Source organism: Brienomyrus brachyistius, chromosome 22 (genome assembly GCF_023856365.1).
Source record: "Brienomyrus brachyistius isolate T26 chromosome 22, BBRACH_0.4, whole genome shotgun sequence".
In the NCBI taxonomy this organism is placed as follows: Eukaryota; Metazoa; Chordata; class Actinopteri; order Osteoglossiformes; family Mormyridae; genus Brienomyrus; species Brienomyrus brachyistius.
The window spans coordinates 12,689,001-12,714,143 of record NC_064554.1 but is presented as its reverse complement, the minus strand read 5'-3'; the positions used below and the strand labels follow the sequence as shown (position 1 = coordinate 12,714,143).

The window sequence follows — 25,143 nt, the reverse complement described above, 5'->3', positions numbered from 1 at the left end:
TGCCCTTCACAGGGTGTCCCTCAGGATAGCGACGATGGTGGAGGGGTCTCTACCCCCAGGTGTGCCTATGCCTGCTCCCGGTCCTGTAGAGGCTTGACTGAATTTTGATATTTTTTTTTTTTACTTATGCATTTTAACACACTACCACTTTGCTCATGGGCTTTGAGGCAAATGTGTGAAACTCATCCCTGACTGAAAGGTCAGCTGCAGTTTCTTTCATAATTGAAAGAATCAGTTGTAAATGTATGTATGCGGCTACATCTAAAATTGCCCTTTGAAAGAGCTGGTTTCACACCCAGAGCTCCAGGGGAACTTCATGACGTTTCTCTAGCCCCAAAAGCCATGTGTGTTGCCGTTTAAGCTGCTGGGAGCACAGGCATGATGGGCTGAATCGCAGGAGACTCTGCTTCTGCGAGGGCCATCAGGGGGACAGATACGCAGGCTGGACTGCAGCCGCGGGGCCATCTGTGCATGTGATGCGATGAGTACAGGGTCACTGACTGACAGTGCCAACACTGGCCTGTGGGGGGCGGCAGTTTGGCTCAGTGTAACATACTGCTGTAGAAGGAGGTCGCTTTACCAGAATCTCGATCAGGCCTGTGTGTCCTCCATGCCACCACATCAATGCATCGACATTTCAACCGTACTTTAAGCCAAAAGGATATGGGTTATAAACCTCCTTCCGGCCCACAAATTCCCACCGTGAGCCATTTCTGGACGTCGTCCCCGGTGCCAGTAAGACGCCACGCAGGCCAGCCAGATCCCCGAGTTTGTATGTTACATTTATTTAGAGCAGCTGGCTGTGGATGCAGTCACACCGCAAGGATACAGGTTGCCGTGGCAGCAGGTATCGTACAGTGTGATGGTGGAAGGTCGCGAAAACATGCAGGCCAGACCCGCTGCAACTCCCCAGGACCGGCGCCGCCGCCTCGTCCCTCTCCACATGTGCAGGATAAAAAATAAACCTTTTTTCTGCTTTTAAATGGAGTATTTTGCTCTAAAATGTATTTACTTGGTATCATTTGATTTTTCCATCTAGGACATGAAGGATAATCAAAAAAGCGACAACTAAGGAAACTGTTCTCATTTTGGAAAAGGAGTCGAAGTTCTCACGCCGACATGGAGACACACAGTTACGTGCAGTGGCACTGCACCACGGCGTCGGAATGCATAGCTGCAGAGGAGAGGACCTCAGCCTTTGTGGTGGGCGGGTCGGCGAGGGGGGCGGCGCCGTGGTGCTTGTGAGCACGGCTGTCTCGCACTATGCCTGTTCTTAACATTTTATTTTTTTTTTTGAAACGCGGTTCTCGGTAACAGACGTCACGTTCGGCGTGAGGAAGCCCTCCGACGACACCCATCGTAAGCGGAACAAACAGAAATAAAGCAAGGCACATATGTACTCCGTTGATATATATAAAAAACAGAACGACATTGCAGAAAGTACAAAGTCTCCATGAGGACTCATGCAATGCGAGACGTACAACGGCACAAAAGCTTCCGGTAGAAAAGGAAAATAAAAATACATACAAAATGACATTGACTTTTCAGGAACATGAATCGGAAATAAATTACTGTTCATTTCTCTGTGTTACAGCAGTCGACTTGAACAACCTTTCCGGATAGTTATCATTAAATACTTTATTTATACTTACTTTTAATAAATTAAACATCACTTTTAATATGCCTTTTTCCAGCTATCTACAGAGTTATGTGTGATATGGGGACAGCAAACTGGGCACAGCAGAAGACGACGCGGACACTGACCAGCTCTGTCCGGATGGCCCTGGCTTCACAAGGCTCCCTGTCAGTCTGTGCCTTAACTCTCACCTCAACACAACCCCCCCCCCCCCCCCCCCCCCCCAAAAGAGGCACATCCTTATTGGTGATGATGTTAAGGATTGTCATGGCAACGTCGGAGAGACGGTTATTGCAGAATCGCTGATCGTGGCGGCGGTTGGCGGACCGTCGGCAGAGGAGACGCTCGACAAGGCCTGCGTGTCGGTGAGCTGAGGCCCACAGCCTGCGCTGTCCGAGCCGGAGTGGGTGGTTTGGGCCGAGGCAAGGAGAGGGGGGGGTGCCGGGCATCTCAGGAGCAGGTCGAACGCAAATGGCTTGCGTGAAACGCCAGGAGCGCATCGGGCTAATTCGTATCATACTTCAGATATAGAAAACTGACAATGTTAAATCATGAAGTGCTGTAACTATACACAGTGCACACACACGCACACACACGTTCACAGACATGCACACACACGCGCGCACACATGCGTACGCCGACTCCATGACACACTGAGGTGATTTCCATGGGCCCAGACATGCCCTTTATCAGCCCTGTAGGAACAGCTGCTGGATTGGGATCCAGTGAATCTTGTGCTAAGACCGCCATCTCCCAGAGTCCCTCCTTGCCAGTTGATGGTGGAATGGTGGAGAGGTGCTTGTGCTTGTCCGGGAGGCCATGCGATTGCAATCTGGGTGGGCAGTGTGATGAGTGGTATGCATTGCGCACTGCCTCCCTATGGATAACTTCCTCCGCAAAATGACGCCTTTGCTGCGGGAAATGACTGCGGGCTCGACTTGACAGGTGAGGCCACCTGAGATAGAGCAGAGCCAGCGGAGTACAGGTCAGCTGACAGGGCCAGCCGGATGTCTGGAGGATGCCTGAGTGGGCCAGCTGTGTGCATGGTGGTCAGGGCCGGGTGGCTGTTTGGTCGATGGCCAAGAGAACTAGCTGGGCATCTCCTACGTTTTTAAAGGGGCGGCTGGGTGTTTCCCGGATGGTTAAAGGGGAGGCTGTGTGTTTCCCGGATGGTTAAAGGGGCCAGCTTGGAGTTTCCTGACTGGTTATGAGGGCCATCAGTGCGTTTGGGAGACTGTGCTTACATTTCACCCCCTTTCCCCCATCCTTGATATACAGAATTGCACACGGGGTGGGCTGGTAGACTCTTACATCCTGTCATGGAAGCTGAACATGCAAGTGCATGGAAGCCCACATCATTCAAAAAAGAAATATATATATATATTTCCATATATATATATGACTACTGAAATCAAAATGGCTGATGTATCTTTGCAAAGTCCATAACATCACAGAAACTGCTCTTGCAGCCCAGTTTGGTTATATATAAAAATCCACATTTCTGCACACTTGTACCATTTAGGCAAAAAACAGTCAAATAAAAATAGTATTTGTATATATTTATATATCTATTACTGTACCAACTAATGCATGACTTTTTTATCTTAAGATATAAACTCCTCTCTTCATGCTTACAATGCACACATAGCATTATTTTTTATCTTTTTTGTACTGTAGCATTATCTGTTTATACATTTGCCAGAATATTCCAACAGAGGCAGAAAGACGAAGAAAGAGTTACGATTTGTTCTGGAAATTTCCCTCTCTGCTTCCCCTCCACTGTGCTGCCTTCTAGGCCTCAGACCCTATCCTGAGGTAATTCCTTTGGGGGTGGTGGTGGAGGCGGGGGGGGGACGAGCAGGTTATGTAAATGAATTGACTGGATTGTTTGTGCAAATTGACAGGAAGAAAGAGGCCAGATTTGTTGACTCCTGGGAAAGCAGTGAGTGATAAATTGGGGGGGGGGGTTGGATAGGGTGAGGCAGGCGACAGGAGAAGAGGAGAACATGGGGGAAGTTTGGAGATGGACTGGAAGGTGAAAGGTAAAGGGGGCGTTTGGAGGGCAGATGGCAGAGGAGACCTGTGGGGGGGTGGTAGGGCGGGAGTGATGGGGGGGGTTCTCCTGTGCCTCACGGGAGCCCTGAGGGTGGTGCCGGGGCCGCCCCCGGTGACAGCCTTCACTCCAGCATGGCGTCCAGCTGGTCGGCCAGCTCATCGAACATGCTGCCGATGTCGTCCAAGATGCTCACCGTGCTCTTTTCCTCAGCCACCGTGCTGCCGGGAAACAGGGTAGCCAGGTTACCGTCAGTTTACTGTTGATTTACCGCCGCGTGGTCATTATCACTGTGGCCATTTGAGGCAAACAATGGGTGTTTAGTAGTATCAGTGTTAGTACGGGAATTAGCATCAGTGTTAGTACGGGAATTAGCATCAGTGTAAGTATTGACATTAACATCAGTGTTAGTACGGGCATTAGCATCAGTGTTAGTACGGGCATTAACATCAGTGTAAGTATTGACATTAACATCAGTGTTAGTACGGGCATTAGCATCAGTGTTAGTACGGGCATTAGCATCAGTGTTAGCACGGGCATTAGCATCAGTGTTAGTACGGGCATTAGCATCAGTGTTAGTACGGGCATTAGCATCAGTGTTAGTACGGGCATTAGCATCAGTGTTAGTACGGGCATTAGCATCAGTGTTAGCACGGGCATTAGCATCAGTGTTAGCACGGGCATTAGCATCAGTGTTAGCACGGGCATTAGCATCAGTGATAGCACGGGCAGTAGCATCAGTGTTAGCACGGGCATTAGCATCAGTGTTAGCACGGGCATTAGCATCAGTGTTAGCACGGGCATTAGCATCAGTGATAGCACGGGCAGTAGCATCAGTGTTAGCACGGGCATTAGCATCAGTGTTAGTACGGGCAGTAGCATCAGTGTTAGTACGGGCATTAGCATCAGTGTTAGTACGGGCATTAGCATCAGTGATAGCACGGGCATTAGCATCAGTGTTAGTACGGGCATTAGCATCAGTGATAGCACGGGCAGTAGCATCAGTGTTAGTACGGGCAGTAGCATCAGTGTTAGTACGGGCAGTAGCATTCGTGTTACGGCGCTTTTCCACAGGAATACAGGACCCAGCAAAGAGACACTAGTTACAGTGCAGTTCCAGCTCACTTTAATTTTCCACTGCAGAAGGGTCAGCTCAGGAAAGGCTAAAGAGACGCTTATTTACTACCCGCTAATGTCCATTTGCAAATCTGTGAGAGTCACCTTATGTGGGGTTGCCAACTTCAGTCAGCTGGCTTGAGTGAGATTCTCACTTCGCGACAAGTCTGCGTACACGTGCACGCACATTTACATGTATGTAACAGCTTTATTACCTTGTAAATAGGGTATGCACACTACCCCAACGATGTAGCTATGTTTAGGTTTATAATGTAATAATATAGATTTGCTGTAAGATTTCTTGCATGAGTGGAGGGTCTGAAAGTGTGTCATGTCAGATGCATGAGAGTGGCAACCCTGCTTATGTTAGCAGCAAACGCTAGCGAATTAGCGTTAGCTTGTGTAAATTTGAATTATAAATCCACTCCATTTAGGTGTTCTCTAGTGAATTTTAAGTAGGACGCTGAAAATGATCAGAAATGCACCAGTACATCACGATGTGCAATACTACTAATAATGAATCATATATAAAATATGCCCTTTTTACCATCTCTGCACAGATCACTGGTATCACCATGCATTTCGACCAATCAAATGGTGGCGACGCAATCAGTTCAGTTTAATCATGCTTTCATCCCTGCTAGTAAGCAGGGCCACATCAGCGCAGGTATGAGTCAGGTATGGCTTGCATAATTTACAATGGAAAACGTCTCTTTGCAGTACGACTCGAGTACGGAGCAGTATTGAGATTAGCATTGCTGTTAAGTACTGGGTTAGCACCAATGTTAGTACGTGTTTTAGCACTGATGTTAGTGTTGGGATTAGCGCTGACATTGTGCAAACCTGTGAGTCAGTCATGTCCTGGTGTCATTTCCATATGAGCAGCTAAGTGCACCATTAATCTGATTATACCCGTAATTTAGCTAATTGTACATTCTTTGTTAACAATGAGGTCGCTTTGGAGAGTCTGTGTGCGTGTGTCTATGCGTGTCTGTGTCCGATCATCACTCACTCCCTGCTTCCATCCTCTAGCCTGATCTTCTCCTCCTTCCTGATCTTCTCCTCCACGGCCTGCAGGGCAGCAGCCAGGGAGGCGCTGGTCTCTTCCAGCCGCTGCTGCGCCGCCTCCACTCCGCCTCCGCTGTCAATGGACGCCCCACCGATGGAGGAGCGTGGGGGCTTCACTGGGGGAGGTGGCGTGGGAGTTGGGGCAGGGGAGAGGACCAGGGCCTGTGCTGTCTGTGGGCTCTGTGGGGTGAGGGGACCCGCGGATGGGGGCGTGCCAGCGATCCTGCCCTGCGTGAGTGTAGGAGTGAGTGCAGGAGGTTGTGTGGAGGCGAGGGCGGGGGCAGGGCTCACACTGATGGGATGTGGGATGATCTGCACCTTAGTGGGCTTGGGCGCTGTGGGGGGGGGAGCGGGCTTTGGCGACACGGGTGGTGGCACTCGCTTTACCTCTGTTGGGGGGAGGGACAGTAAAACACAATCAGAACACTGTAAACATCATCACAAACACCATCACATTGCCTGATTGAATCTCCGCCACACAGGACTGGCACCTGGGCTTCCTGGGCTCCCGGGTCCAGGGAGGGGCACCCTCTTTGGGGTGGGTCCTGAAGGTCCCGTCTTTTTCATGTGCTGGGCCAGGATGGGCTTAGGGGACACCGGCGGCTTGGGAGGCTTAGGGCCCTCGGGTCCTGGAGGGAGGAGGTTGTCCCTGCTGTCCCTGCGGGGGATGCCCTCACTGTGCTCCTGGACCCACTGCGTCCCGTTCTGGCAGGGGGCCGGCACCAGGCTTTCCGGCACCTCCTCCTCTGAGTCTTTGTCCCGACTCTTGGGCCGTCGCTTGACGGTGCTGGACTCGGTCAGGTGGAAGCGGACCCCGTCGGCTTGCAGCTTGGCCCGGGACCTCCTCTTCAGGGTGCCTGTGGCCTCCGCCTGGGAAGCCTCCTCCGGTGGCACGGTGCACGAACCGGCAGGAAGACCGTCATCCTCGCCTTTGACCTGGCGGGGGTGCTGTTTCACCATGAGGGTCCCATCCGCGGTGACATGCATGTTGCCCGCTGGACCCTGGAGCGAATGTTCCTCCAGTCGGCCTGGCAGTTCTGGATGTGCCCCGGCTTTTGGTTGTGGCTCCCGGGGACCCCGCTCTCGTCGTGCTGCGGCTACGAGCTCCGTGACGGGCCCGCTGATGGTCCGGCGCCGGTTCACCACCTCGCCGTCCAGACCAATGGCATCACGTGGCTTCCCGCCAACCGGGGTCCCCGTCATTTGCCCATGCTCTGCATTTACCTATGGAAGGGGGAGTCAAAATCAGTGCTCTGCCATACCTGACCAGTAGAGGGCATCGGAGCTCTATGTCTTACGGCTGCATGCAGGTATGTTTCTTTGGGGACATAGTGAGCTGTACCTGCAGGTGATGCTGCCCCCCTGGTGACTTCTGCAGGGCCTTGGGCCCACCCCCGATGGAGGACATCTCCAACATGGCAGCGATGCTCCTGACGCTGCCAGCGCTGCCTGTGTCCACAGCGGCACCGAGGTCACTGGCCCGCCGCTGTGGCCGGTAGCCCACATCCAGCAGTCCTGTGCTGGGGGGCTCCTTGGCGTCATCAGGCTGGATGGGGCTGGAGATGGCTGAGCTGGAGCGCTTGGGCGGGGGTGGCGGTGGCCCCTTCTTCCGGGGCCGGGCGAATGAGTGGCCACGGTTAGTGTTCTTGTCCGCGGGGCCCAGGGTGGCGCTGCCCCGGGGAGTAGAGGCCACAGTTGTGGCCCCCGGCTCCTCACCATCTGTGGCAACGTGCCGGCTTTGGCTGTGTGCTCGCTTCTGCGACTTCCCCTCCGCCACCTCCGGCTCCTCCCCCGGGGGGAGGCACAGCGTGGGCACAGCGACAGGCAGGGGCCCAGGGGTCGGGCTGGGAGGTGGAGCGGCCACCCCGTCTCGGGGCTCTTTGTGGACGTGGGTCTTCTGCTTAGGCGACTGGGGCAGGCTGGGGGTGGTGGTTGTCTGCTCAGCAGCACCCCCGCTGGATGTGGCCCCCTTCACCTTGGCCTGTGCAGGGCCAGTAGTCTGCTGGGGGGAGGGCTTGGTCTTTGTTGGGGTCTGTGGGGGCGTGTATGTGGACCCACCCCCCGATGGGTAAGACTGCCTTGATTTTGATAGGGCTGGTGGCACGTTGCCCCTGTGCGCCCCCTGGCTGCTCTGGCGTGCAGCTCGCGCTTCTTTCCTGGGAGGGGCGCCGCCCCCCTCCTCCGGCTCCCTGCTCTTGGCCGGCCCGCTGTTGGGGGCAGGGCGAGTTCGCGGCTTGGCCTCAGTACCCTGCTGCCGTTCGCCAGTACGGGACAATGCCGCCTGGAGCTCGCCACTCAGCTCGCTGTCCTGGAAAGTGCTCAGTTTGGGTGACGTGACCACGACACCGTCGTGGGGGGGACTCTGGATGGACACCACCTCCACGGACTGTGGCCCCTTCCTCTTGCGGCCTTCTGAGGTCTTCTGGATCTCAGCCAGCTTCCTCACAGCCAGCATCAGCTTCTTCTGGTGGCCTGGTGACAGGGCGACAAACATAAAGAGCTGGCACACAGCTCCGGATCATGGTGAGACAGGGGACCTGCTTCTTAAGCCGAGGTACGTGGCCTTGCTCGGGGGTCCCTGCCATACCTAGCTTGGTGATACCGATCTCCTGCAGGTCCTCCCAGGTGATGTCGGTGATGAAGTCGATGCTCTCGTAGCCGTTGTTTACCAGGATCTGGTAGTACTGGCCCAAGCCAATCATAGAAAGCCACTCGGCCAGGTCAGCCTGCAGTCCAAACGGACAGAACCGGACCACTGAGACCATTGTTCCTGACCTGCGTAGCGGTGCTGACCTGTGGCATGCTGGGAGTCTCGGCCTGTGATGACCCTCATATTGATGATTTGAGTATGAATCTGTCTGTGTCATGTGATTCTCTGGCCTACCGCCCATGTGACAGATGTGACCTCTGACCTAAAGGCATCTACTCACTGAATGCTGGTCAGGTGTACCTTTTTACCCCTTTTGCTTTGTGACTGTTCTCTGGTGGTTCTAATTGCTTGGTAAACTGAAGCGGAGTCCCTGCAGGCCAAGCTAACCGTGAGCATGCATGTGCCCATGTAGGTGTGCTCGCCGGCCGCTCACAGGCTTCTGGTCCAGGTGCCACTCGGTGGCACTAAGTTTGCTGATCTCCGACGTCATCTTCTTGCGGTGGCCTGGTTTGTTCACACCGATGGCGGCCAGGTCCTGCAGGGCGCACACATCACACCCCCACTTCCTCAGAGACGGCATTCTCCCGGCACACATGCACACACAGGGGGCGCCGCTGTGCCCCGCTGGCCGCGTGCCACCTTCCCCCTCGCGTCCGGTGAGAAGTGTGCCTTTTGGTTAGTGAAGCGGGTGAGCGTTTGAAGAGAGAGATGAATGGGCGGCTAAATTAAATTGGAAGGAAGAAGCAGGATAAGCCGTAAGCAACAAAAAAAGCGTTTACAAGGCGCCACGAGAAGCCAGACAGTCAGGCTCTGCTCCGCGGTCAGTGTGACCCGGCTGACGTCTTTCAGCTCATCGGTACGATCGTTTGCTGGCATCATGCTGACCCTCCCGCACGCTGTATTTTGAGGATGCGTGTCCCTGACCTGAGTAGTATGCTGGCCTGTGTGACCTCTGCATGACCTATAACCTTTGACCCAGACTCTGACGAACACCCACCTGTTTCAGGAAGGTGGGTGCTGGGTATGGCAATTGGCCAGGAAAGAGCTCACTGCGTGGAGGGAGCTTGGGTCACATGACGGCGAAGGGTGGAGGTAGGAGGGTGCATGCCATGCGGGTGAGTTTCCAGGAATTTCTCCTCAGCGATAGAGAGCAGAACCGCAAGGAGTTTGTTCAGTGGGGCCCGCAGTATGCGAGAGGTGAGGTTAACCCCAGAGCTTGGGGTGTGAGAAGCCCATGGTTGGGGTGCAGGAAGTGAGTGCGTGTTGGGTTTGGGGGCCTGGGCTGGTCTTACCTCGGGGGTCATTCGGCTAATGGTGGACATGTCATAGCCCTCGCTGATGAAGTTTGGACCGTAGGCTTGAAGCTGAAACGTGCTCAGCCATTCGATAACGGCCTCTGAGCTCTAGGAAAGAAGACATGACATGCAGCCGGCTGTCATGGTTAGGCCTCAGGAAGAGCGCCCCCCCATGGGCTTGCTGTGACCGCCACCGCATCACCATGCGGCCCATCTCAGGTCTCCGATAGTCTGCCTCTGCATGCTAATCCTCTCATCAACCAAACATGAGTATGCCCAGACACTAGGGGGCAGCACACAGTTTTAAAATCTTGCTTTTCTGCCCTGTTTAAACCTCAAGGGTGGTGCTCTGTTCCGTCTGTGTAGAGCACCAGCCAAAGCATGGAGCTCCTGAAGGATATTATGAGTCAGGGAGGTGATTACCGACCTACTGCCGAGAATTTATAATGCATGCTCAAAACAAACCATATGCTATTGAAGATATCATAAATCCTCATCTACAGCATATGGCTGCACACAGATCTAGGCACCACCTGTACTCAGAGACCTGCCAGCAAAGTCCAAAGCAGGACTGAGATGTGAGAAGGTGGGAGGAAGAGGTCTGACGTGAGCAAGTCCTGTCCTAAACACCAGCGCACGCTTTGTTTTCAGGTCTTTGCTCACGCTAGAAACTGCATGAAGACCAACACCCTGGTACAAGAGCAGAAGGCTGCACCAATGGCTGCCGAAGACCTAGCATCCCACCGGCGTTTCGCAGAGTATGAGAATCTGGACATTGAACTGACTAAGACAAGCCCCTCCTCTGAACAGGAAGCAGAACCGTACAAGATGTACCCAGGCCTGCAGAATCTGCCCTCCTCTTAGCGACCTGGCGTGTCTGATTCAACATCCTGCTGGTCTTGGACGCGCTTGGAGTCGGCTCTCCAGACCGCGAGGCGGAACGGCCGCGTCAAGCTTCCTGCTAAAACGGCTACAGCCCTTCAGCGGGCCGAGCTGGCTGCCCCAACTCTCTCCTGGGCAGAACGGGAACCCAGCACCACCACGCCGCCGTTTCCCCTCACAAAGTGGACAACAAGCAGCAATGCCGACGCGCAGCCGGTTGTAAACAAAAATGGCGGATGGCAGAGCTGAGAATGAGCAAGCAGATGCAGCCTTGTGTTGTGACCCGCGACCTGCGTTACATCACCCCCCCCCCCCCCCCCCCCCCCCACCTCCACCCATGGCCCCCAAAAAGCAGATTGGATGCATGGTCTGGGATGTTTTGAACCCGCGATGTTCTGAAATGCTGATCGGAATACCTCATTCATCTTCAGTTTTATCTCCATTTGCTCCGACGAAGCACTGGAGCGTCCCCCCCCCCCCAGCCCCCCCCAGCCATACACACATGCAGCACGCCAAGGTCACATGACCCAAACGTCACTCACCGTCTTGCGCTCGCACCCAAACATCCGCAGAACGGATGCAGCCAGCTGGGAGGGTAAGCACCGGGGGAGCATGGCGTACGACGTACAGTGTCGGCAGGCCGCTGTGGGACTCAGAGCGTTCTCGCCGCGGCAAGCTTACCTTCTCCTCGGATGGCACCTCCCCCTTCCTCTGGGCCGGCGGTGCCGCCTCCCCGTATGCCGGCTCGTGGTACGGACAGCTTGGCGAGCTCTGGGAGCGTGACGACGGAGCTGCGAGTGAGGAGCGCAAAAATAGGAGTCACATGTAAATAAACGTCCAAGGGTTCCCCCCGGTGGAAATCCTCCTCCATAGCACCCGTGCGCTATATCCTCCCGAAGACAAAAAGGGTTCGTCCCCACAGGGATCTTCATTCACAGGATCAAAAAAAATCACCGTCTGTTTGGAGGGTAAGCCTGCCCACGTAGGGGCCGCGATGGAGAGGGGAAGGTCGAGGGGAGAGGCAGGGAGGCACATCGTGTGGAGGTATGAGCCACTCTACCTGTGGACTGCTCCAATGATTTGGACTGCTCCAGAAGGTGCTCCTTAGCTTTGGTGGACTGAGACAACACGGTAGCCAAGAGCTGTGGCACAAACACCAGCATATTATCCACTAGAGTTTGTTTAGCATTAGCATTCTTCAGCCAGTTCTGCAATCGGCTCAGTACCTTAGGGCTTCACTGATTAGCAGCACCAGTGAACAGCATTAGTCCTCTTAGCATTACCATCCTTATTTTTAGCAGTAGCATTCGTTTATGAGTCTGAAGCCCTGTTGTGAGTTAAACGGCTATTATTCTAGTATCAGGATCATACATTTATTTACAATTAGCATTCTATTGCCATTTTTCTAGTTTACTAAGGGCCACTTTGGATTTTCTTGCCAGCACTCTTCTCCAAAGTGAATCATTTTAGCATTAGCAGTCTTCAGATTCTGCTAGGCACCATTGTGATATCTCTAGCTAGCATCCTTTTAGCAGTTTAAGGATTATCATTAATTTTCTTTAGGTCATTAATGACTCAAGGTTCCTTCTGAGGATTAATGTTGTTTTGGTAGCTGTGGTCATTAACTATGACTAGCTTTCCGGTTGTATATGCTACCTCCACATTACTGTGCTGCTTGTGTTTTGTGTAAATCACATCTTTCCTTTCTTTCACACAGGAGGTCATGAAGCCCATTCCTGACCTTGACGCCCTCGGCCTGGGCATGCAGGGCGTGGCTCCCGCTGCCTGCGCTCTGCCCGCTGCCCGAGGACCGGCCACTGGCCACGCTGCCTGAGCTCCCCATACTGCTGCGGTCCCCTGTCCCGGCTGAAAGACAACAGCAGGATGGTGTGTCAGGGCAACTGGAGTGTGGATGGACCTCCGGAGTGCAGCTGGGCCTCCGGAGTGCACCTGGGCCCCCCGGGGCACGGCAGGCATGCGAGACATGCGGCTGTAATGCACTGGAAGATACACTAAACGCCAGGAGGACGTGACGGGTACTGAGGACGGGTGATGAGATGTGGGAGGGCACACAGCACACAGTCGCAGACTCCCAGGGTGCCAGAGTACTGTTCCTATGGTCACTGGGGCTTGGAAATGGCTCAGGGCAATGGGGGGGGGGGGGTTGTCTGGGGGGGGCGTGCAATCCTCGCTGGGCCCAGGCATGGAGATGGCTGTTCACAATGGCAGCGCCTGGCCCCCAAAGGGGAGGGTGCCCGTTACCTGCGGTGGGCTTGCGCAGCACCCAGATCTCCTCGCCGATGCCGCCCTGAGGGCCGGTGGTGGGGGAGGGGGAGCCATGGGGGCTGGACTCTGAGCCTCGGGAACCTTCAACACAGAAACCAGCATTAACAGCACCAGCTGGGGGGGGGAGGGGGGGGTTGATGGCCAGGGCCCATCTCCCACAACTCTATCTGAGGCTGGTACTAGGGGTGGGGGGCAGTGGGAGGGGGGGGGGGTTTGTGTATTTGCCATTGGTGTTTCCCTCCTGAGGGAAAGAGCTTCTGATTGGCTACTACATTGTTGTTACCCTGGCAGCAGGTACGTACAGACCACTGGAACTGTCTGTGACTTCCACATACAACACATATATATGTGTATATATATATATATATATATATGTATATACCTGAACACATACACACATATATATACGAGCAGGTGCATTTAAATCGATTTCGGATCGTGCACATCTGTGTATATACATGTATATGCTGAGACATATATATCAAAGATAATCATTATATATATATGACCCATGTGCATATACCATAATGTATAAATACATTATATTATATAAATACACATGTGATCATATATATATGTAAAGGTTTAGGTATGAATTGCAGTGCATTACATCATATTTATACGTTAAGGATTTCCAGGACTTTCCAAGCCATCGTCACCCAGTTGAATGGTTTGAAGGCAGCCTGGAATGGTGACACAGAAACACACAACGGATACGGTGCGAATACACGACCGGCACCCACGGCCTTACCTTCGGGGCCACACTGTATTTTGTGACTGGGTTTTGGACCTGAATTCAGGCCTGTACAAAATGCTGACACAATTCTGTGCCTCTGGTGCAAGCCATTTAAACCATGTGTCACTGAGTGTTCACTGGCGGGAGGGGCAGCCCTGCTGTTGTACCCTTGAGTGACGTGTATAGCGTTTGATTATAAAAATTCATCTTTTTTTTTGTTGAGGTGAGTCAAACTTCATGAACGATACGAGGAGTCTAAGGAGGGATGGGAAATTCTGCTCTTAAGCTTTTCCTGTCAGCTTAACTTCACTGCTTTTTGGTCAAAACTAAAGGTCAAAGAGGCGGATTCAGTGTAACGCGGCTTGACTACAAACTGGTGAGAGACCAGACGACCTTGTGGAATTGACGTCAGCAGTGGTGAGTCCTCTCTGCGGTCAGGCATCCCCGAGCTTGTTAAGCACACCTTTGACATGCCTTTGACAGGAAGTTGAAACACTATTCTTCAGCACAGACCAAATAGCACCTCAAAATAGATTCCGATAAGCTCCCACAGGAAGTTTTATCTTTAGAGGCAAGAAGTAGAGCAGTGCAGGCTGACTGATGGCTGGACGTATGTAGAAGATGGAAATGATGGTGAAGTTGGTGATGGAGATAACGGGGACAGGGGACACTGGGACTGGCGACAGAATGACGGACAGAACGACAGGAGCAGGAGGAGGGCATTGAATTCGGACACATACACCCGTTTGTCAGTGTGTGCTGTTTGGACGGGTTATGGGGGCTCCATGTAGGGAAAGTATTTGGACAAAGGACTCCTACTGGGGGGGCGCGGGGTGTGGATGAACGGGACATAGCAGGAAAGCTTTGTACCTGTGCCTTAGTCAACAGAACAGGGGTGTCGGGGGGGGAGGGGGTGTCACGAAAAAACAGACTCCTGTCAGCACAAAGACAAACCAAATCTTGTGTGTATGGGGCTTCCAATCAGCAGAGCATGGGATGTTGGCTGGGGAGGGCGGGGTGTTTTTGACAAGTCAGAGCAAACGGGCTAAGCCAGGATGTACCCCACTATACAGACAGAAAACATACAGGTAACAATGTGTATCCAGTAACTGTAGTATATCTATATCATGCCTATAATATATAAATGGTATACGCTTTAAGCTTCTTTCGATTTTTTTTTTTTTATGGAATAATACTTTAATGTAGCAGAGGATAGCTTAATCATCAAAAAAAAAAACTTGAAGGAATGTTTCTTATCTCCAGCAGAATATATTTCCAGATGTTTAAAGTGTGAAATTCCAATTGGACGAAACCGAGAAGGTGGGGAAAGCCGGAGTCCGCTGACTGGCTCCAATCCTATACTCGGGGGTAAAAAACAACATTCCTTCGAGTTTTAGGAATGATAGTAACAGTGATGCTAAGGATGATGATAATAGTAAAGAGCAGCGGCGGCAGGAGCCGAGCCCGTGTCTGTACCTTGTGTAGAATGTGGCTCTCCCGGGGCACTCTGGGACCTGCTATAGCCAAAGGAAGTGAAAAGGGGCTGATGGGAATGTGTTGGCGGTGGCGGTGGAGGCGGCGGTAGGGCGTGATACTGATACGAGTCCCCGTTGAGCACGGCGGGCGGGCCGCACATGGGGGCGCCACACACGGGCCCACAGAGCTGTATCTTTTGATACTGTTGGGTACAAATGACTGTGTTCCATGAACCTGGGGTGCGACAACACAGCGACGACGACGACAGAAACGACAGACACAACAACAAAAGAAAGAAGTTTTAAGGGAGGAAAGCAAAAAACAGAACAACAAAAAAGAAACTAAATCCGCCCGACCGACACATCAACAGGAGGCAAAGATTAACAAAAAGAAAGCCAAGGAACTCAAAGGGGCCCTTTAAGTCTTCCTTATGCCTTGTCCTGATGCTCATTTGGGGTATTTTCAGTACTGGGGGGGGCAAAAGACCACATTTAAATGTATACATTTATATATGTGGGAGTGTAGGTGCCGCTAAATGTGTCTGGGGGGTCTCATGCCACAGATGGGTTGGGAGGCAAATGGATGTAATGTGGCTTTTCTCCTGGAATCGGTCTGTGTCCCGGGCGGTGAGGGGGTGGGGGGCGGTGTTAGAAACCCCTTTTTGTGCATCCTGCAGAAAGCGGGGATACCAGATAGTTAGCGGACGAGGTTGCAAGGGGGGGGTGTGGGGGATGCGGGCAGGACGGTCGAGCGTGGCCGAGGGACTGTGTGATCGTCAGCAAGGTGACAGTAAGGCTACCGGGTCATGTCCTGCTTTAGCGAAATACACAGTTACACCAGTAGGTGGAGTTGTGAGCTGAGGGGTTTGCATACTGTACAAAGTAACAGCCACCATGCATATTGCTGAGGGACTCTGACATTAGTCTTTCTTTTTATTGAGGTAGGAAGGTCGGTGTTAAAAAATCCATAACAAATGTCTGTGCATGCGAGAGGGACTCTGTTGGCCTGATTGCTTATATGTTTATAGGAGCCCAGAGTTGGTCAGGATTCACCGATTCTGACCGCAAATATCATGCGTGAATTTACATGCTGAAGGTGCTGGTGTAAGTGGCTGCTCATCGATTCGAAATCTGAGAAACGGCATCATGCTGACCCTTTAACTTTAATGATAGTGATTAGTGATTTGATAGGGATTGGTGATTTTCTCAGGTCGGGACACTTACAGGAAGGGAGCGGTTGATGTGCGGATGGGAAAACAGACATTTAGGGTAAATGGCAGGGGATGTAGATGGAGCAGAGCAGTGAGAGGGTCGGGGAATGAACATGGAGTGCCGGAGGCTGAGGCCATACAGCGCAGACAGACAGACGAACCAGCGACGGACACGCAAACCAGGCCACAGACTTAGGAGTGCCGGGGGCTACGGGGGAGGGGCGGACGGCCTCTGGAGGCCAGAAAATCCTTGCCGCCTCCCAGCTGAAATACCCTCAGGCTTTGGAGAAACAAGGCAGAAAGTCCGGGGGCCTTGTGTGGCCATTATCTCACTCTCTGGGTGCTGCATGCTTCATATAGGACATAAGAGAGTGCAAGCTCTGCTACAAGAATCAGAGGAACGTGAGAAGCGGGCCATAGCTTCAAGAACACAAGACCCGAATTGGCTCATACCAGGGGTTGGGGGTGTTGGCAAATTCTCATTGGTTTACTGTAGGAGCTCAGGTGTTGAGGTCTACAGCCTATTTGTTCACTTGATGTGGGGGCGGGAAAAAGGGTTGAGAGGAGAAGATTTCTCCAAATAGGTGGTCACATGATTTCCAGAGCTGGTGGGCTGCAGTTTCTTTCTTGTCGAAAAACAAGACGTGTCTTGTTGATATGGAGCCTGGTCTGTCAGATTCTCTTTTTTGATAGTATGAAAGACCTGGAAGTCCTGTTCGGCGCTAAGCAATGCTTTGCCTTTTTTTTTCCCCCAGAAAGAGCATGTCCAGCAGGAAATCGCCATGAATGTACATGGAGGAGGTCAGCATGAATTACATGATATCCAGGGGAACCTCTTCTTCTGGCTTGACTGATCAGGACACTCCAGGCAGACAGAAAAAGACCATGTATGTGGGAACAGCCTGTGTCTGTATAGGCACAATCAGCGGACGGCCATCACATCCAAGGCTTGAAGTAGGAGTTGGAATAATGCGACCAATAAAGCACAGGCCCTTAATAATGTAAAGATCCTCACTGGCTCCCCCACCATCCTGGGGGGGGGAGTATTCATCCAAATATTGACAGATACTTTACCTCTATATCAAAAGCATCCAAAGGCCCCTCCTACAGTCCCAATCCACCTGATTCAGGATCAGTTCAGCCCCTCCAGTCCTGACCTTACCCACACACTAATCATCACCACTCATTGGTAGTGGTATAATGACATGACACTCTATTTGCTCATTGGCTCTTTGGTCTGATTAATCTGCCCGTTGACCAATCACGTGACGGCAAAGCACAAGTACTTAAGTATTACCTTAGGAGCTCTGGACTCAACGAGCTATAAGCTGTTTGTGAATGTCGCTCTACCCAGAAACCACCAATCTACAGCAGCACAAAAACACCTCTGAAAACCCATGTACCCTTAAATATGAACCGAATCCAGTGTTATTTGAAAAACTCGCACCCTGTATTTGTCTGTCTGAGATAGAGGGTGCATCCGGCCCGGTCGATGTGTTCCAGCTCGCACCTGCCCTCTTGCTGATCACCTCCACCAGGCTGGAGGGGAAGTAGCCCACTCTGTCATTTCCTGTGCGGTTGTCATGGATACAGCCCTTCCACCTGCCATCGGGATGCTGCTCAAGGACCTTCGGGCAAAATAATGCAGCTTTGTTAATTACAACGGTAGTATCATTTCGATTCACTGTGCTGTGTGGTGGAATTATGAAAAGGCAACAGCACCCTCTGCAGCCAGAAAATTATATGCACATGTTCAGAAAGAACTGGTTTCTGGTTTTACAGATTCTGGTCATATTTAGTTGACCACCTCAGACCACCTCAGATACGAAGCCTGTCCAGCGCTCACCGAGATGATGTCACCGGCCTTAATGTTGAGGCTGGTCAAGTCATAATTGTTGCAGTAATCCTTCAGGGCCCTGACCTGCAGGGCTGCAGAGGCATCTGCACAGGAAAACACAGGGAAACACAGCTGGGCACAGAGAGAAACCAGGATAGGCTGACACAGCTGGGCACAGAGACAAACCAGGATAGGCCAATAGAGTAAAACAAATCTGGGCACAGAGATAAACCATGATACACCAACACGAGGAAATAGAGCTGGGCACACGGATAAACCAGGGCAGGCCAACACAGGGAAACACAGCTGGGCACAGAGACAAACCAGGATAGGCCAATAGAGTAAAACAAAGCTGGGCACAGAGATAAACCATGATACACCAACACAGGGAAATAGAGCTGGGCACAGGGGTAAACCAGGGCAGGCCAACACAGGGAAACACAGCTGGGCATAGAGACAAACCAGGATAGGCCAATAGAGTAAAACAAAGCTGGGCACAGAGATAAACCATGATACACCAACACAGGGAAATAGAGCTGGGCACAGGGGTAAACCAGGGCAGGCCAACACAGGGAAACACAGCTGGGCACAGAGACAAACCAGGATAGGCCAATAGAGTAAAACAAAGCTGGGCACAGAGATAAACCATGATACACCAACACATGGAAATAGAGCTGGGCACAGGGGTAAACCAGGGCAGGCCAACACAGGGAAACAAAACTGGGCACAGAGATAAAGCAGGATAGGCCAACACAGAGAAACACAGCTGGGAACAGCACAGATCTTCTAGTCTAACCTCTTAGCATCTGCTTAATCTCCTTGCTGGCCTGTGAGGCAGTGAACTGATGCACAATATCCAGCGCTGTCTGGCTGTAGGTGTTCCTCACTGCCGCGTTGATGCCGCTCTGGTGGGCGGACACAGGGAAGACAGTTCAGGACACACAGAGCCTCGGCCGACATTTATGACTTTTTAAAAGTTTTTTTCTAGTGCGTTTAACATCCACAATGTTTCCACAGCACTCACGTCCAGCAGCAGGCGCACCGCCTCCGTTTTTCCACAGAGGGCAGCCTCGTGGAGTGCTGTGCCTGACTTGGTCTGCCAGTTGATGTCGATGCCCGCCTGGATCAGCAGCCTGTATGTGTAGGCATAACAGAGCTTTAACCCATACAGACCATCCTAAGTTAGTTAAGGTTAAGTACTCCTACTGTCCTTTGAGTCTCCCTCCATCTGGTCACTCTGTGGTGTCATGTCTAATAGGGGGCGGTGTATGCCACTGTGCCTGTGATTTGAAGGTTGTTAGTTTGAATCCCACGATCGGCACCATGGTTTCACTGTTCTTGAACAAGACACTTAACCCTAGATTACTTCATGGATTAACTTACTCAGCTTTGGATAAAACCTTTGCTAAATTAATAAAATGTAATGGTGTCTACAACAAGCTGTCATACGGCAATTTCAAGTACAGAGCAATAGTGCAGGAGACCTAAGATATCTCTTAATGACACTTGCACATCCTTAAAATCTCCTACACACATGCACTCCATACCCCAACTACGGAATGTCTTGTGACTGGTAGACACTTCCTTCATGCTCTTGCAGGGGGCGATGTACTAAACTCCATCCCACATGTCCTTTTATTTCACACCTGCTTGTTAATAGGTGTGGTGTAGCCAGTGCCCAAAGCATGAATGCACACCCACACACATGTGTATTAACACAGCAGTCCAAAGCTTACAACTCGAGCAACAGTTACCAGTAGCAGTCATGGAACAGGATGTGACGTCATTGCACAGGGAGACACTGGGAGGCACTGTTATAATGTACACCTGCATACCGTGAAGCATTCCCAGTGTTTTGCGAGGTGTGAGCTGCCCGCTGCTCTGGGTCCTTATCATGAATGGGGAGTGTGTAGAGCTGCCCTTCATTGTGCCTGTGTGATAAGTTGTATCCTCCCCTTCTGCCATCTGTGGTGCCTCAATCTTTCAAATAGCACTGGAATGTTCCCACTAAACACTCCAGGCCCCGGAGGCCAAAGATAAGCTCTTTTTTTTTCTCTTACTCTAACGTATTACTTTGTGGTTCTGCAAAGCATGACCTGATTTGCTATCATGTGCTGTAGAACATCCGATGTAGCCCCCTGTTGGTACTGGTAGGAACTGCAGCATAATGGGAGGACAAGAGAAGTCAGTCCAAAACGATCCCTGTCCTCTAATGCTTAAAAACTCTGACACTGATGCTGCTGAAGTGCTCCAAGCCTCCATTCTCCTGGAGTGACCCCTGACCTTATGATGTCGATGTGGCCGTTCTTGGCGGCGAGGTGCAGTGGGCTGGTGCCATTGGGGTCGGTGGGGTTGCCGGGTTTGGGCTCCAGCAGGGCAGCGCACATGTTGCTGTTGAGGAGTAGCTGGACGACCTGTAGGGGGCGCATGTAGGAAGATTTTGTGTCCCAGCAGGCCAATGAGACTTTCGCAAGACTGTTGGACGTGGAGACGTGAGACTTGCTCACCCCAACCCTGCCAAATTCACAGGCCAAGTCCAACGGGGTCTTCCCGGCATTGTCCACAATGCAGGGGTTAGACTGGTACTGGAGCAGCATCTCCGACTGGGGAGGTGGGGTTGTGGGGAGAGAACTCAGATGTTAGTGCAAACCTGTAATGCCCCTCCCTGCCCACAAGGGGCCTGTCAGGTGCCCTCTGAGCTGTAGGCTCCCATCAGGGCTGTGTAAGAGGGGTATCCCTTAACCAGCTGTGTGCCCCCTTCAGGCCGTGTGGGGGAGGTGGGCCATCCCAGCCATCGACCGGACGCCCGCATTCCCTGCCATTTTGCCACAGATGCAGAAGGGAAAGAGATGCAGCAGCACTTTCTCCTCATTGCGACTGCAGTCAGCATTTTTCTGATATTCTTTTTCTAACAAAAGCAGTTGCATCTTGAGTTGAGCTGTGAAACATGTCACCTGTGTCCCTGCGGGCCCAAGTCCCTGCAAGCTCTCCCTGCTTTTCAGTGATCCATCTCCCTCCCTCAGTACATCCGCTGAGCCTGGAGTTGCTGGCAGAGTAGCTGATCGTGCTTACAGTAAGGCTGTAGCTGCTTCCAGTGTAGCCATTGGGACGTGTGGTTAGTCCAGTGCTGCTTACAGTCTGTCTGTCTGCATGTAGTGAGCCTAGGCCTTCTTACAAAGTGGCTAATGGTATATACAGTGAAGACAGAGCTTCTTACAGTGTGGACAGTCGTATATGCAGTGAAGATAGAGCTTTTCACAATGTGGATAGTGGTATGTGCAGTGATGATGGAGCTTTTTGCAGTGTGGATAATGGTATATTCTGTGATGATTTTTACAGAGAGGATAGAGGTATATGCAGTGTGGATAGTGCTACATGCAGTGAGCTTTTTACAGTGCAGTACAGTATTTGGAGGCCCCGTACCACGTCATAGTGCCCATGCTGTGCCGCCAGGTGCAGGGGGATCTGGCCCTCATCTGACTGTCCGTTCACTGAGGAGCCCGACTTCAGCAGCATCCTGATAGGCTCTGACTTACCCTGCCAGGCAGCATAATGCAGCGGTCGCATGCCTGCAGGGCGTACAAAGGATTGTGTCAGACAGCTTGTGTGTGTCTTTGAGACCTTGTGTATGCGTGTGTGCGAAATGTGTAAGGGACAAAGAAGTCACCTTTCTGGTCTCGGACGTCCACCGCAGCCTGGGACTCCAGCAGCAGGGCGATGAGCTCCAGGTTCCCGTTGAGGGCGGCATGGTGCAGTGGGGCGAACCTGTTGGGAAAGGGGGGGGGGGGGGGGGGGATCAAGGCTCAGGTGATGAACAGGTGGGCCTGTCGGTGTCCGCGGCAGGGGGCCAGTGCGACACATTCACAGGATTAGCTTACACAAAGTACAGCAGGCCAAGAACAACAGCTTCCCTCCATTTTCAGTCTCACATTTCAGGGCAAGGTGTGTACCGCAGGCAGTACAGACACACAGCTATGCAGTGAGGTCAACTTAAAGTCATCGGCTCACACGGGGCTGGATAAACCTGACTGTCCGGGGTAAGTGAACCCTGGGGCCCCTTCCGACACCTGAAGCAGTGTGGAGAGTGGAAGGTGGGGTCCCAATACTCTGGAAGAGCCAGGGGGCTTAGAGAGCAGAATGGATCTGGCAAAGCAGATCGAGGCTATCGAGACCACAGACCAGTGGGACTTGGAGCCCCTAGCTAGTATGTGGGAAGATCGTGGTAATTTGTGGTGTGCACTGAAGACAAAAGGAACTGAAAATTTAAATCGGTGTAAAATTACTTGCGCTAAAAAATACATTTCCTTAATTGTTTTCAGGTCAAGCACAAAAGCAGGCTGACCCCTCTCACTGAAATAGTAAGTGGCAAGTAAGTGAAATAGCTGTATTTTTTGTGAGTGTGTGTGTGTGTGTGTGTGTGTGTGTGTGTGTGTGTGCGCACCTGTGTGTATGCCTGGGAGTGTGTGTATGCAAGCGCACATATGTATGTGTGTGAGTGTGCACGCGCGCACGTGTGTGTGTGTCTGCGTCGGTATGTGTGTCTGCGTACATGTATACATGGGTATTCAGCTTACTGTTACTACTGTGGTACTCGACTGCTTTAGCTTGATCCAAAGTGGTACATGGTCCAAAAAGTTTGGGAACCGCTGCCATAAAGTGATGGTGACATAGACCAGTGCGGGAAGTTACACAGTCCTGCTAGCTGTCACTGTGATGGTGCGTCGTGGTGAAAATGGTGGTTAGAGTGCAGTGTGAGAGTGTACAAGCCTGTAGGTGCAGGCAGGATAGATTCCCCAAAACATAAATAAATAGCTGGCTAGTGGGAAAACAGTAATTTGCAATTTTTGGCTATCAACCCCCCCACACACACACACACCCGTCCACTGAACCAGAGAGAGAGGACAGATACAGGAAACAGGGAAGAGGAGGGTGTTAGGGTGAAGATGAGAAAGCAGTGAGGACTGGAGCCTCACTGTCTTGTCCAGAAAGGCGGGGTCTGCAGCCAGCCCCAAACGAGGTAAGCCCGCCTTCTGGCATATATAACACTGACCAGTATTTGTTTGTATAGTGCAACTTTCGCCTCGGATTGGATCACCTGACTAAGACAGTCACTCCCAAATTGCTAAGTTACCTTCAGACCCTCAGAGAGAGAGGTTTCGCTCAAAGCGCTGGGAAAGTGTCCAGAGCAGGGGGGAGGGTTTTCTGAGAGGAAGCATAATGTGAACAGACAGATCACGCCTCCATTGGAATAATCAAGATACTTCACCTGCCATTTTGAGTGTGTGTGAATATATGCAGTAAATTTAATTTGATGTGTCACGGGAGGTTGCAGGTTCAAGGCCCCTGTCCGAGGTCTTCCCGATGTGGAAGCCCTGGCTTTGGACAAGAATCGGACGGGAGGCACATGTGAGCAAGATCTGGGCTGTTTCACTATATTGGTTCTGCAATAACAGGGCTGTGTTAAGCAATAAAATATGATCATTAATAACAATGTCTCCCCAGTGTGTGGGAATGGAGAATTGCTTCGAAGAGCCATAGTAAAATCACAACTTATGCAACATTCATATGTAGCTCGTTCCCATGCCTGCGGCCCCCGCCCCCCACGCTCTCCGCCCCCGCTCTCCTCCATCCCCTCTCACTGTTGCCATGGTAGCACCAGCATAAGGCATTCCCTTGCTCCCCCTCTGCGCCCGCTGGGCCAACAGTGGGGCCATGTTTCGGACCATGACCTACTTATTCTGTGGAGGGATCCCCTGCCCCCCCCCCCCCCCCCCCTTTAGGGCATCCCCCTCTCCATGACCTCTGATCCTGAGTGTCACCCTGCCCTCCTCTATTCACGCCTCAATTTTTTCCTTTACCGCCATTGTGATGTTTGCCTAATGGCCAGAGCTCAGTCTGGCATCTCCATAGTGATGATGCTTTTAAATCTGACGTTGATTAAATATTTGTTGGGGATCTGTAATAAAGTTACCTGAGGATTGTTCTGTGGGACTTTAATGGACGGGGATGGGGGTCGGATGGATGGGGAATCATTCCTCGCACCTTAAGCTGGATCTTTATTCAGGATAACAGCTATGTTTTTTGCAAGCAAAGTAACATCTTTATAATTTGCTAAAAAGAGCCCCATTTATTCCATTGGTCAAATCATCCCGGTTACCTGCAGTTACCTTGGCTCGGCTGTTCTCTGATTGGTCGCTAAAGAAGCAAACTGACTGAAGGGGGCTGTTGCCATGACAACGAGATGTGTACTGAAAGGTTGCAGGTTCAGGGAACTGAGGTGAATTTTTGTTTCCGACATGTAGGAATCACGCAGGGTGGGATGGTGGTCATATCAGGGGGAAAGAGTAGGCTTATGGGAGTTCCGCTTACAGAAATATGTTTTGAGGGCAGAATGAAAAATGATAGGTTCAGATAGATAACCAATCGGATTGTAGAAGAGGTGGGTCAAAGCTACTAGAGGAGGCGGGACCAAGACATCTGATTGCAGCCTGATTAGATATCTCTCTGAACCAATCATTTTTCGTTCTGCCCTCAGAAGTCTACCCACTACTTGACCCACTTCTCAGTCTATCCATCCATCCACCTGGGTAACTGCGAAACCAAGTAGGCTTGCCATGAGCTGGACCCTTGTAGAACATTGTGGGCTGCACACCCCTGTGTTCATTCACACAGTCTGAGTACGCTTCAGAGATTTTCATCTGAAAATCACCATAGCCGCATTCCCTGTAGAATCTAAGAGACCGAGAGGTTTGCAGTGCGAACAGTGAGCCTGCAGAGGTCCCCGTTTCTGATAAGCTGCCTGCCTCCCTGCCAGTACTCCCCCACCCCCGCTACACACCTGCTGTACTGGTTGCAGTTCTGCACAGTGAGGGAGAACACAGCTTCTAGTCCCCTTCTG

The 25,143-nt window shown here is 51.8% G+C and overlaps 1 protein-coding gene across 10 annotated transcripts in view; it reads right to left on the bottom strand.

Annotated features, from left to right (window-relative positions):
* Window positions 1-761: 761 nt before the first annotated feature.
* Window positions 762-25,143, bottom strand: part of LOC125717470 (caskin-1-like) — a 54,622-nt gene continuing 30,240 nt past the window's right edge. The window contains exons 3-22 of one of the 10 annotated variants that reach the window (XM_048990426.1): window positions 21,913-22,010; window positions 21,669-21,814; window positions 20,753-20,848; window positions 20,529-20,659; window positions 19,270-19,378; window positions 19,042-19,150; window positions 18,255-18,349; window positions 17,856-18,036; window positions 15,199-15,432; window positions 12,963-13,067; window positions 12,442-12,566; window positions 11,761-11,842; window positions 11,382-11,491; window positions 9,816-9,926; window positions 8,957-9,058; window positions 8,461-8,599; window positions 7,216-8,345; window positions 6,365-7,097; window positions 5,818-6,262; window positions 762-3,910 (exon numbers count right to left, since the gene is read on the bottom strand). In XM_048990426.1, the coding sequence (XP_048846383.1) occupies window positions 3,814-3,910; window positions 5,818-6,262; window positions 6,365-7,097; window positions 7,216-8,345; window positions 8,461-8,599; window positions 8,957-9,058; window positions 9,816-9,926; window positions 11,382-11,491; window positions 11,761-11,842; window positions 12,442-12,566; window positions 12,963-13,067; window positions 15,199-15,432; window positions 17,856-18,036; window positions 18,255-18,349; window positions 19,042-19,150; window positions 19,270-19,378; window positions 20,529-20,659; window positions 20,753-20,848; window positions 21,669-21,814; window positions 21,913-22,010 (4,378 nt within the window). In that variant the 3' untranslated portion in view covers window positions 762-3,813. Of the gene's footprint in view, window positions 3,911-5,817; window positions 6,263-6,364; window positions 7,098-7,215; window positions 8,346-8,460; window positions 8,600-8,956; window positions 9,059-9,815; window positions 9,927-11,381; window positions 11,492-11,760; window positions 11,843-12,441; window positions 13,068-15,198; window positions 15,433-17,855; window positions 18,037-18,254; window positions 18,350-19,041; window positions 19,151-19,269; window positions 19,379-20,528; window positions 20,660-20,752; window positions 20,849-21,668; window positions 21,815-21,912; window positions 22,011-25,143 lie in introns of all 10 variants that reach the window. The other 9 variants (XM_048990421.1, XM_048990422.1, XM_048990427.1 and 6 more) reach the window with 9 other exon arrangements.